General features: G+C 38.2%; 1 protein-coding gene across 1 annotated transcript; it reads left to right on the forward strand.

Moving 5' to 3' along the window:
• Nucleotides 1–10,601: 10,601 nt before the first annotated feature.
• On the forward strand, nt 10,602–13,561 carry LOC127970936 (troponin I, slow skeletal muscle-like). The gene is made up of 7 exons (XM_052573653.1): nt 10,602–10,655; nt 10,799–10,834; nt 10,929–10,970; nt 11,051–11,182; nt 11,302–11,391; nt 12,691–12,873; nt 13,081–13,561. Exons 1-7 carry the CDS (start codon nt 10,602–10,604, stop codon nt 13,174–13,176), a joined length of 633 nt encoding a protein of 210 aa, XP_052429613.1. The 3' UTR covers nt 13,177–13,561.
• The last annotated feature ends 617 nt before the right edge of the window (nt 13,562–14,178 follow it).

The following is a 14,178-nucleotide window of genomic DNA, read 5'->3' on the forward strand; positions in this document are numbered from 1 at the left end:
CTGAAATAAATGAACTTTTCCACAACATTATAATTTATTTAGATGTACCTGTATACGCAGGATAATATCACGCTGCTGTTTTTTTTTCCTGAATTCAGTCCAGCCACGTTTGCAAGGAGAAGGAACCTCATACCAGTCCCTATCCAGCGATAGTTAAACTATGGTATAATAGTGAGCAGATGATGTTCGACTCTTCTCAGAGAACAGAGGATTTTATGAGCTCACCTGCCACAGAAGAAGGGATCTTAAGTGCCCAGGAGAGGAAAATAATAAGGTGGACATGGACACTTGAGTTTCTGTTGTGATTTTTTTATCCTGCAAACTTGCCTTGTGACTGGTAAGCTTCAAAATCTTTTCTTGGAACTAATGGAGAGAAGGTTTGATTACTAGTTCTGGACACTGTGTGGTGGAATTGTTGATCGCATTTCAATGCCTTTTCTGTCAAATCTGTTTGGAATCATGAATTATCTGTCCTTAATTTATCTGTCAACTTGGAAGAAAGTGTGGTTTAACCTCTAAAAACTTGGCTCATCGTCTTATATATTTCAAAGTTATTCATAGAGCATGTACAATAAATCCTTGCAAAAGATTCAAAATGAAACTAAAATAAAATTACAACTACCATTTCTCTAATAATGCGTCATCAGGCACTTTTCTTCATATGTATGGGGAGTGTCCTATTCTGTTAATAATCTACGGATACATATAAACTGGTTTTATCCTCATTCTTACGAATGGATTATATGGTTAAGCCAAGTTTATGTCTCATTAATGTACAGTGGCACAAATTTATGGGGCCGAGCCAGGTGCTCTTGATGGCTGTTTGATGATGTTGCTGTTGATGATGCTGTTGATGGCTGTGCTGTTTATTCAGCAGAGATCATAAACATGAGTAGGTCTCTTTTTATTTATTTATATACTTGTAGTAGTGTTCACATAACGTGTAAACATTTCACAAACTTTACAAGTTTCAAACTTTTTCCAAACTATAATTTCTGACTAAATGTATTCACCTGTAACTTCCTGTTTGGTAGATATTTAAGCGTGGCCAGAGCCACAAGCACTTTGCGAAATATTGCCAGCCTGTCTGCCTTACCGAGCGTTCCTCCCATTGCCATAGTTTGCCTTATTGTGTAAGATCTTTGCCTGGTTTCCCTGTTACTGCCTTTTGGATTTGCCCACTGTCTTGTTGTTTGGATTGGACTGCCTATCTGTGTATGAACCTCTGCCTTCTAACGTTTATGATTCTCTGCCTACTGTTTTTAAATTTGTCTGCTGTGGATGTTATTAAAATACTGCACATGGATTCTAACGCTGCCTCCGCGTCATTACATAATACTTCGCCACCGAAGAATCCATCAGAAGTAACGAATCTACAGGCTGTGTTGGCTTATCAGAAAGACGTTCTCAAGGAGTACCGTGACCAAATGGCTAAAGCTCAAGTGGCTAACGACTATCTCACTCAGTATCTACGATCGCTAACACCACCTATGCCCATAAAGGTAAATTTACCTCTTCCTGACAAATTCAACTGTTCTGCTGAACAATGTAAATGTTTCATTCGGCAAGTTGAGATCTTTTTCATGGATCAAGGGAGTAGCTTTGATTCTGATGAGAACAAGTGTGCTTTCCTCATGTCATTGCTAACGGGCAAAGCGATTGAGTGGGCCGCAGCAGTTTGAGTAACTGACCGTATGCTTCAAACATCCTATCCATTTTTCATAAAACAACACTGAGATGTGTTTGAATACCCGGCAGGGGGTAAGGATGTATCCACTCATCTAATGCAACTCACTCAAGGCCTCAAATCGGCCGCCGACCATGCTATCGAGTTCAGAACAATTGCTGCTCAGAGTGGGTGGAACGACGTAGCGCTCAAGGCCATGTTTCGTCACAGTTTAAGTCTGGAGCTACAGGCAGAGCTTGCTTGTAAAGGTGAGGACTATTCCTTCTCTGATTATGTCACGTTGGCTATAAGGATGGATAACCTCATTCGCACTCACCGCCCTCAACCCAAGCCAACGAACGTCATACATATCCCTCAAATTACACAGATGTCAGAATCAAGTCATGTCAATGATCATGCCAATTCTAAGCCCATGCAACTAGGAGTTACAAGGCTGTCATCGGAAGAGAGATCGAGACGAGTCACCCAGAAATTATGTTTCTACTGTGATAGTGCAGCCCATCGCAATGCAGTGTGTCCACTCAAAGCCCGGAGAGACTTCACTGATAACAGCCGGGTGAGTGTTTCCAAGCACAATGTTAAAAATCTCACTACCATGGTCAAGATAACTACTGAAAATGACTTGTGTGAATTCACAGCCCTGATTGACTCCAGCTCAGCATTAAACCTCATTCATCGGGACCTTTGCTAAAACATACCACATCCCCGTACTACCATGTGACCTACTTATCAAGGTAAACGCCGTGAATAACAAACCCATTGAAAGTGGTATAACTCAACAAAAAAAAAAACCATGAAGATGCAGATAGGCCTATTTCACCAAGAAACTATCACATTCTATATCATTGACTCTCCATGCCATGAAATCATCCTTGGATATCCCTGGTTGTCTGTTCATGACCCAGCCATCTCCTGGCAGAGTGGTGAGATCAAACATTGGTCACAATTCTGTTTTTCCACATGTCTGAATAACGTCCTTTCTAAGCCTTGTCTCACTACAAGAGTCGAAAGTCCAGAGTGCAAGCCTGTCACCATACCATCCCATTATCAGGATCTTCAAGAGGTCTTCAGCAAAACCAAGGCCACTCAACTACCACCTCATCGTCCTTGGGATTGCGCCATAGAACTATTACCCAACGCCATGCCACCCAAGAGTAAGATTTATCCACTGTCATATCCGGAAAGTCAGGCTATGGACGCATATATTGAGGAAGCTCTCAGCTCTGGCTTTATCCGTCCATCCACTTCCCCAGCTGCAGCAGGATTCTTCTTCGTGGACAAAAAGGATGGAGGACTATGCCCCTGCATCGATTATAGAGGTTTGAACAATGTTACTGTCAAGTTCCGTTATCCACTGTCACTAGTCCCTGCAGCACTTGAACAACTTAGAGAAGCCAAGATTTACACTAAATTAGATTTGAGAAGTGCCTATAACCTCATTAGGATCACGGCGGGTGATGAATGAAAGACTGCATCTCTGAACACTAGGGGGCACTATGAGTACCAGGTTATGCTGCATGGGCTGGCCAATGCACCTGCGGTATTCCAGTCATTTATGAATGAGATTTTCAAGGACCTCTTGAACAAATTTGTGATAGCTTACATTGATGATATCTTGATTTATTCCAAGTCTGAAGAGGAACACAAGGGTCATGTCAGAACAGTACTTACCAGGCTGTTACAGAATAAACTCTATGTCAAGGCAGAGAAATGTGAATTCCATGTACAACGAAAATCATTTTCTAGGCTACAACGTCAACCATTAAGGTGTGGAAGTGGACCAATCCAAGATTAAGGCGGTCACTGAATGGCCACCACCCACCACCGTGAAAGAGCTTCAATGCTTTCTGGGATTTGCAAATTTCTACCGACGTTTCATAAGGAACTACAGTATCACAGCAGCACCTTTGACGTCATTATTAAAGGGTAAGCCATCCAAGTTGAAATGGACTGATCAAGCTACGCAAGCATTCTCTAACCTCAAGAACAGCTTTTCCACTGAACCCATCCTGAAACACCCTGACCCCAACTTGCCATTTATACTGGAGGTTGATACCTCCGATTGTGGGATAGGTGCAGTACTCTCCAAATGCCACGGACCCCTGTGCTTATTTTTCAAGAAAACTCACGGATGCTGAGCGTAATTATGATGTCGGAAACAAGGAGCTACTGGCTATGAAGGCGGCTATTGAGGAATGGAGGCACTGGTTGGAGGGTTCCGCTCACCCCTTCCAGGTAATCACTGATCATAAGAACCTTGAATATATAAAAAGTGCTAAGAGATTAAATTCTCGCCAGGCTCGTTGGTCCTTGTTTTTCACCAGGTTCCAATTCGCAGTGACTTACCGCCCTGGCAGTAAAAATAGCAAGGCAGACGCTCTTTCCAGAAGACATGACAACCCATTGACCAATCACCAACCTGAATCTATCCTGCCACCGTCCATCTTCATGGCACCAGTCACATGGGACATAATGGATGAGATTCAAAAGGAAGAACACAACGAACCCACACCTCAAGGTTGTCCTGTTAATAGACACTATGTTCATACTTCACTGTGTTCAGGGCATCCAGGTATCTCTCGCACACTACACCTCACGCAGAATTCCTTCTGGTGGCCTGCTGTGGTCAAAGATGTAGCAAATTACGTCAAATCATGTCCTGTGTGTGCACAGTCAAAAAAAACCAAAGAGCTCCCATCAGGTCTGCTACAACCATTACCCATACCGCAGAAACCTTGGTCACACCTATCCATTAATTTTGTCACCGATCTACCCCCATCTGATGGTTTCACCACAATCCTTGTAATCATTGACCGCTTCTCCAAGGCATGTAGACTCATACCTCTGAAAGGTCTTCCCACAGCTATGGACACAGCTCAAGCGATGTTCCACAACGTCTTCAGGATGTACGGTATCCCTGAAGACATGGTCTCTGACCGAGGAACACAATTCACATCCCAGGTATGGAGAGCATTTTGCAAACAATTGGATATTAATGTCAGTTTAACTTCAGGTTACCACCCTCAATCGAATGGAGAGACTGAATCAGGAGATTGGCAGATACCTCAGGTCATACTGTGGACGTGAGCAGCATCGGTGGTCAGAGTTCCTTCCATGGGCAGAGTATGCACAAAATTAATTGAGGCATACATCCACAGGCCTTACACCGTTCCAATGTGTGCTAGAATACCAGTGGTCTGGAGAACCGTCCCTAGTACCTCCAGTTGATGACTGGATTCGTCATAGTGAGAGGGTATGGGACAGTGCTCATGTACATCTGCAAAGAGCCATCAGGAGTCAAGAAACTCAAGCTAATCGACGACGTCGTCCACATCCCCCGTACCAACCTGGACAAAGGGTCTGGCTCTCCACTCGAGACCTCAAGTTGTGGCTGCCCAGCAAGAAACTCGGTACGGTATGTAGACCCATTTAAAATCCTAAGACAGAATAATGCGGTCACTTATGAACTGGAGCTGCCCGTTAATTACCATATCACTCCCTCCTTCCATGTTTCCCTCCTTAAACCGTTCCACCTGAATACTGACCCCAACATCGAGAACCGGGAGCCACCTCCACCGCTGGACATTGATGGAACTCCGGCTTATGCGTTAAAGGAGTTGTTGGACTCCAGACGGAGAGGGGGTCAGCTTCAATACTTGGTGGACTGGGAGGGATACGGACCAGAGGAGAGATCATGGGTGGCCGCCCACGACATACTAGATCCTTCGTTAACTGAAGAATTTCATCGAGCCAGCCCCGATCGTCCAGCACCACGACCACGGGGACGTCCTTGTAGAGCACCAGGAGGCGCTCGTAGGGGGGGGGGGGGGGGGGGGGGGATTCTGTAACACCACGCCAGCAGAGGGAGCCATAGCCCGAGTACTGACTGTGTTCCACTCCCTCTGCTTCACCTGTATCTTCCTGTTTGGTAGACATTTAAGCCTTTTGGATTTGCCCACTGTCTTGTTGTTTGGATTGGACTGCCTATCTGTGTATGAACCTCTGCCTTCTAACGTTTATGATTCTCTGCCTACTGTTTTTGGATTTGTCTGCTGTGGATGTTATTAAACTACTGCACATGGATTCTAACGACGCCTCCGTGTCATTACATAAATAATATAAATGTAACAAACAATGCTGTTCTTTCAATCCCCCCCCCCCCCAAAAAAAAAATAAACAACCTGAAAAAATATTCTCAGCTCATTTCAACATTAATAATAATAATGATAATAATGATAATAATAACAATACATAATTTTTTTATAGAAAATCAGATTGTTAAAAGGATTTCTGAAGGATTGTGTGACTGGAGTAATGATGCAAAAAATTCAGCTTTGAAAGTCAGCTTTGATTGTTCCTAATAAACTGTTTAACTGCACTTGCAAGTGGATATTAAATTATGTTGTGGGATAATTAAATATATTCTAAATAAACTGCAAACATAAAATTATATACATTTATTTTGTCCTTACATTCTTTCTTGCAACTCCCCCCTCTCATTATGCGAGCCTTTGCCTTCTCAGGTGTAAATCACAATGATATTCATGATAGTTGACGCCTACTCACATATGACTTTTACCAACAAAAAGTGTCTTAGAAAATTGAAATCAATATATTGCTTTCTGTGAGTGAGTAAACAAGATGATTTTCTCATCATTTAGAAAGAAAAATTCTATGCTACAAGCTCCAGTTCTCAAAAGTCCCAAGAACCAATGTTCTGTATGTGTTTTATGGCCTTATTCAAGTGTTTTAACATTTTTAGTTTTTCACTAACCACGCTTAGTTACTTTTTTCTCAAAACCACAATAATGTACATACATGCTGCTCACGTATTATTATAGCCCAGTATGTGCTGATTACAGTGAGATTAGATGTTAGCCATTTAGATGTTTATACTTCTCCAGACCCAAAAATACTCTTAGACTCCAGAGGGTTAAAGGAGAAAAAATGCTGCCCTTCAACACTATCAAAGTTAGCCATCTCTACTATAGAGCATATAGCCTATGATCACTATATTAAAAACCCAGGACACTCCTAGTCCAAACGTTCACTGCTATTTATTACTTTGCATTGTCTGACATGAATATTCCATTCATTCTTAAAGAGACTTTAAATTCATTCATACATTTTCAGGTTTCTAGATACTACGTTTATGCGTTTTGTTGTCATATTATCCATTTTACATTCTGCTCTATAAATTTCAAGTATTTTAGTTTATACGATAATACTTTAATTTCAAATCCCTTCTGAAAAATAATGGTTTTGTAAAGGTTTACTGGTTATAGCTAAATTTTATTGGTTTTAATGGAAACTGTAATGGTGCCTGCTGGTCTCTGCTGTTAATTGGTCGCCTTCTGTTGGTGGCTTTTGTTAAAACCATTAAATCCTAATGTAATATGTCTCAAAATATACACTACACCATTATTTAATAGTTTTAATGGTTAAAAGTTGATGCTTTGTAGTGATATTTTTTGTGGAAATCATAAGAATTTCTGTGATGGTTTATTGTTTTTGTTTGAAAATCCAGGGCCGTTTTTCACTCCCAGTCCGTCCCTGTTAATAGTGGAGTGTTTATTTGCAAAGGCTAGCACTGGGATTGCCAAAGCTTGAGCTCTTGAAGCTCTGCCCTCTTCTCTGGGAGCACCAGCTCATTTGCATTTAAAGGGAAAGATGAAAACAGCACGTTTTGTCTCATACCCTAAAAGTGGCCAATAGTGTCCAGTCATAGAGGGTATCAAAAAGCCACCAGGAAATGCTCTTCCAAGCCACTCACTGTAATGCGAAGGCAGGTCAGTTAGGACAGGCGGCAGCGCTGAATCGTCTCATGACCCAATTTTTTGTTGTGAATGTCAGCTATTGAACCCACCAGCAACTCCAAAAGCACCTTTGAGCCCCTTCCTCTTATGCAGGTCGCCTTTGAGAAAATTGGTATAGACCTTAACGGGCCATTAGAACGTTGCACAAGAGGGAATTGTTTTGCATTAGTTCTGGTGGATTATGCAACACAATACCCTTAAGCAGTAGCACTTTTTGTTGAGTTAGATGTGTTCCTCATGTCAACATATTTTATTGTTTGGTTTTCTGCGTTAAGAAAATACATGTCAAGTTGATCCCTTTCTGGAATATTTACAATGCAAATTTGCAACTGCCAATGTGTCTGGTGGGATGGATTTTTCACACACATATGCTTTTCACACTGTATACTAATTTGATAGATTTATTTATTTAGAGATTTATTTCCAAATTATTTATCTTATTTTCTTCTTTTTTTAATGTTTATTTTTTAATTGGTTGAAGAGCCACAAATCTTTCAAATATTACCTAAACTGCTCTAATTGTGGTTTCATGTTTGACAAGTGTTGAAAGGCAGTGATGCATTAATCCATCAAAGGACACTGAGACGGATACTATAATAACAGTGGTAAGCAAGTTCTCCATAACTGTGTGGGGATCACGTTTCAGAATAAATAGCAGAAGCACCTGCTCTGGACTAGTGGAAGCGTTTCAGCAAGGTCATTTTTCCGCTTCCACCTATTGTTTTCTTTCTTTTGCAAACACGCTCTTACATAATGACAATTATATAATGCAAAAATGAACCTTATGTAGAAGAACATCGTAAATGGCTGCCTCTACTAATGGTTTCTTGCATTCTCAGTGAAGTACAGTAATGCATATGCTGGTTGAGTAGAAAATGTTGCTTTTTATATATTACAAACTGTCATTGGCACTGCATACTTGTCTGCAAGCTCATTATCTGAGTTTAGCAGGTGAAAAAAAAAATCACTTTGTTGTTAAATATGAAGGCATTTTTCATGCTTCTCTGAAAAAAAAGTTACCAGGTTCGTGAAGTAACAAACCCAGATAAACCCTGCCCTTTTGAAAAGGCTGCGAAGGGGGTGAGGCCATGCTGCACTGTTTTACAGAAGAGGAATAGAAAACTAGAAACTAAAGGTGCAAGTAAAAATCTATTCATAAACGAATTGCGATTCTTTCTTGAACTATGCTAATGGTTTCACAAGTTTCAAAATTCAGCTCAGCTCCAACAATGAACTGTTACAATTATACACTTATTTTCACATAGCTATGAGAAGCATTAAACAGGGATGCACATGCATTTGCCATACTGTATTAAAGCTTTAATCGAGATAAAACCGTATTTTAAAAGCAGTTGCAGTAGAATTTAAAAATAACAGTGTATCTGAACATTTAGATGCACACTAGAGGCAGTTTAGCCAATCAAAACATGCTAACCAATCAGAGCCCATTGCCTATTTCTGAGGGCAGGGCTTCATAAAAACAGGAAATGATCAGCGAGTTTCTCAGAGAAGGGACAGATGGGTGTGGAATAATAGTAAATTATGTGAATAATATATATATATATATATATATATATATATATATATATATATATATATATATATATATATATATATATATATTTTTTTTTTTTTTTTTTAACAGACCATTAAGATTTCAGACTGCACCCCATAAACACAATCATGTCAAAAAAAAAAAAAAAAAAAAAAAAAGGTAAACCACCCCTTGAAGCTAATGTATTATGTATTATGTTCTGACTGACATAATAATTATATTAGTACTTATTTCTGAAAACATTTTTTTTACAATCTCCTTCATTTTAATTAGTCCCTGTTAGCAAGCAGTTCCAGAAAACAAAATGGCTGCCGAATGTAATACCAAGGATGATTCATTAGATTTAATTAAACGTTTGAAACCATATTCATTGAAGTGATTTTTTTTTTTAAATAAAATCTGCTCAACCATGTGTTTATTGTATGAGTATGTGATTTTGTATCATCTGTCTCTTACCGAAAAATATGACATACAATGTCAAAATATGAAGGAACCTTAGCTGATCAAACAAATAAATAAATACTTAAATACATAAAAGTTAAACAAACTAAGGAGATTGTATGAACTCATTTGAATTTATGACCTACTCACCAAATTGTCAAATATTTAAAGTATGTATTGTCCTGGGATTGTTTTTACGTTTGATATACTATTTCTGCGACCCAAATAAGATATATCATATAATTTTTGTGTACTAATGAATAAAGTCATAAATAACTTGCCACTAATAATAATTTAAAAGAAGTACCATAGTGCCAAATACCACAAAAAAATACCTTCAGTGTCTGTTGATAAAATCAATGTTAAATTGGAAGTTATATGGAGTATTAACAATAATCTCACTACTTACAAGAATATAGAGATACATTTTATCATTTTCATTCAGCACTGTTTTTCTTTTCTGTTTGCGAGAAGAGACTTGTACTCCATTTTTGGGTCATGACCCATCAAGGAACTATTTTAAGAGGGTATACCCAGCATGTGGATGATATATATCAATATTGTGTTCATGATTATGTAAGTATGTGTTTAGGAGCTCAACTTCAATCCAAAGAAAAGTCATTGTGTATTCTTATGTATTGCTGTATTGTCACAGCATCACAGTTCATGATATTTCATTTCTTGAACACTGCCAAGGCATATTCCTGGCGAGTGACACTATATCTGCTAGCCAGTGGTGGCTGGACTATAAAATCCCTTTGTCTCAACACCCGGTTGTTCTGCCTCCTGTCCGTGACCATCAGTCAGACAGAGCCCAGGTATGACATCCATATTTTAAATAAACTTAGCTGTAAAACTTTAAAACGTTACATTTATTGTTCTTATTATTATGTATTTGTTTTGTAGGTTTCATCTGAAATCCCTGATTGAATCTCTTTTTAGCAGTTCAGCAAGACGTCAAAATGGGCGAGTAAGTACAACTTTTTTTAATTTTTATATTACATTTGATGGACACAGCACATACACATACAGCATTACATTCTGAAAGTGAGACTCTCAAAATACATTTGATCTCTATTTCGTAATAAATGTCTTACTGATGATGGTGTCATTTCTTTTCTTTTTTTGTACCTTAACTATTGATACTGGCAGTCCGGTAAGCAGTTGTTTTCAATACTATTTTACATTTTTTTTACATTTAAAGTACCAGACATTGCAATTAGTATTTACACAGTTATCAAACTAATGCTTGTTTTCACTTTTAAATTTCCTGCTTCATTTTAAATTGTCATTTGTCAGATACGAAGGCCCGGAAATCCAAAAATGGAAGTCAAAGTAAGTCTTAATCATTTTAAAAGACATGCCAAGCAATATTTTACTCAATGGATAGCTGTTTATCACAAATCATTTTCCTTTTTCTTTTCAACAGCCTAAGTCAAAAATTTCAGCATCTCGAAAACTTTCTCTGAAGGTTGGATTACCTACTTTGTTGCTCCTATGTTTTTCTACTTTTGAAATTGTTAGTAAAGCTCCTCTTCCTTCTTCAATCAGATAATGCTTCTTAACAAAGCAATGGAGGATTTGGAGAAAGAGCAACAGGACAGAGAAGAAGAGAAAAATCGCTACCTCAATGAAAAACACCCTCCTTTGCAGCTTTCTGGACTCTCTCTGGGGGACTTACAGGTGATGCACTCAATCAAGTAGAAAATAGCTGAATTAAAAGCAGTCAGTTACAGTTTAGCTTCATTTAATATCACTCAAATCTTAGACCATTTGTATTGATGGTGTATATTCATCTTCAGAATCTATGTAAGCAGCTCTATGCCAAAATTGATGTAGTAGATGAAGAGAGGTTCGACAATGAGGATAAAGTCAACAAGCACAACAAAGATGTAAGTATGAAACCAACCAAATAAGATAATTTCAGTATAGACTATACTGGGGTGGGCAACTCCTAGCCAACATTTCATGGTGAGGCTAATGTAGGCATGATATGGATTTGAGGAACTGTCCCCAAACAGTATTGTATTGTAATTGTAATTGTAACTTCTGCTAATTCAGTTTCAGGCCAACATAGAACCTGTGGACAATTCCATTTGGGGGCCATACCTGAAGCCCATATTGTGTTCACTGGGTCCACCAAGAAATGTTGACTATGTTCTGACTCTTAAGGTCCATTGTACTGTAGAATTTAGCTCCAACACTGAGTATTTCTTGAACAGCATGTCCAGTTCTGCTCATAGAGCGCCTCTGTCCTGCAGAATTTAGCTTCACCCCTAAATAGAAACACATTAAATAGCTAACTAAGGTCTTCAGGGGCTATACTAGAAACTTTCAGACAGGTGTATTGGAGCAAGTTGGAGCTAAACTCTGCAGGATGTTTAGCTCTTCTGGAGCAGTTATTCTTGGATCATCATCAAAAACTGCAGCTGCTTCATATCTCTAGGTTCTTGAGAATAATTTGAACTATTACAGATATTGGTGTAGAATGCCTTCGCATGATTAGGCAGAGCAGAGGCTTGAGGGAGAGTGAAGACCAGCCAAGGGTCAAACCCAGAGAGACGAAACAGCAAATAGAGAATCCAAGGCTGAATCAAGATCAAAGTCAGTGACAGGCAGGGGTTGATAACAAGGAAGCAGTCCACTCAAGTGACAAGATCGGCGGATGAGCCAGAATTAGTCATTGTGGCACAGGTGTGGATTAAAAGATAAAGAGTGTCCTAAATGCTAGCTCAACATCATGATCTATTTATGTCCATGTGTCATACTAATAAAAACCATGCTTCTAATCATAGACTGAGAGCTATGGTTCTGACCACACAACTTTGCGAAGCAAATGTTTGGAGTAATTAGGATTTTGGGGAACACTGAATGGTTAAACTATGTTCCTAAACTTGCAGAACTTATGACCGTACAGTAGTTGGCTAACAACGATTATGTGAAGTGCAAAAAAACACAAAAAACAGACGATCATACCATGCAAGGCATACAGGATATCAAGATTTTACTGGCATAGCATAAAATACAACAAGATTGACAGTTCTGACAAGACAGAAAAAGCGGAAGGTAGAATAAAATATGAGATTAATGATATAATTTGCGAGATTAATGGATAATCTTATTGAAAGTTTTTTTTTTGAGGTATTATGCACCTCACTGGTAAGTGAAACTTTGTATTCCTTTGATTTTAGATCAATGAGCTTAAGTTGAAAGTTCAGGATCTAGGCGGGAAGTTCAAGAAACCCGCCCTGAGGAAGGTGCGTGTGTCTGCTGATGAGATGATGAGGGCCCTGCTGGGTTCCAAACATAAAAGCTCCATGGACCTCCGTGCAAATCTGAAGTCAGTCAAGAAGGAGGATATCAAGCAAGAAAAGGTGGGTAATATCAACCAAAACAGTTCACATAAATAACCACATTTGCAATGCATTTACCTTTTTTTTACTCTTAGTTTTAAATCCCTTTAGTCTCAGTCCCTAAATACAGTACACATAAACTCCTCATGGTACTATCACAGTGAAGAGAAGTCCATTCTTTTGAACCATCTGAAATTGAACAATCCACTTTTCCATTTTGTCAAACAGGTCTCGACCTCTGAGGTAAGTGACTGGCGTAAGAATGTGGAAGCCATGTCCGGCATGGAAGGGAGAAAGAAGATGTTTGATGCCAGTGGCCAGTGAGCCCCTTCATGGAACCAACCTAGCCTTCTGGAAGATCTTGACAGAGAAGATATCAAATGGAGGGAATGCGACTTCAGTGTTTTCTTAGCTGCTGACTTTCCAAGCCAACTCATAGCTGACCCAAAATTTAAATCATGCAATAGTTTACTCAACTTTTTGTTGATTCAAAACTGAATTAGTCTCTTATTTCTGTGTAACACAAAAGTATAGAAAAAATGCTGACATTGCTCTTATTCTTGTCCATACAGCAAAAGTAAATAAGGGGCTGACAAGATCTAAAAAGCACCATAAAAGTATTCCATACATCCCACGATCTAGATTTCATGTTTTCTGAAGCTATGGATTGCTCTTATGATACTTTCATGGTGTTGCTGTCTTTTCTTTAATATATATATATATATATATATATATATATATATATATATTTTATATATATATATATATATATTTTATATATATATATATATATATATATATATATATATATATATATATATATATATATATATATATATATATATATATATATATGGAGCTTAACAGCCCCTGGCCACAATTTATTTTCACTGTATGGAAAATAATATACAAATAATTACAGTATTTTTTATTTTGGTTAATTAATTCCTTTAAAAGAACAACAACAAGATTTGACTTTATTAAAAATATGACAGGCATAAAGTATGCCTTAGTGGTGTTAGGTGTTTTTGAAATATAGTCTGACATCAGTTAATTTAATTTTGATGAATATAAATGTCAAATAATAATAATCATCATCAATAAGAAAAAAACAACAACTCAGATGGTATAAGTTTGACTGGGATATATTAATGTTTTTGTGTGCTACAATTAAGTCTTAAGTTGGCATTAAAAGTTACAATATTAAGCAGGAAATGACTTTTTCTTCTTCTATTCTTTCAGTAAGAGCTGATAATAACAAAATACATGTATATCATTTTGTCTTATATCATTTTTCATAATATACACAATAATGAACTTGTTAAG

Source organism: Carassius gibelio, chromosome A4 (genome assembly GCF_023724105.1).
Source record: "Carassius gibelio isolate Cgi1373 ecotype wild population from Czech Republic chromosome A4, carGib1.2-hapl.c, whole genome shotgun sequence".
NCBI classification, from domain to species: domain Eukaryota; kingdom Metazoa; phylum Chordata; class Actinopteri; order Cypriniformes; family Cyprinidae; genus Carassius; species Carassius gibelio.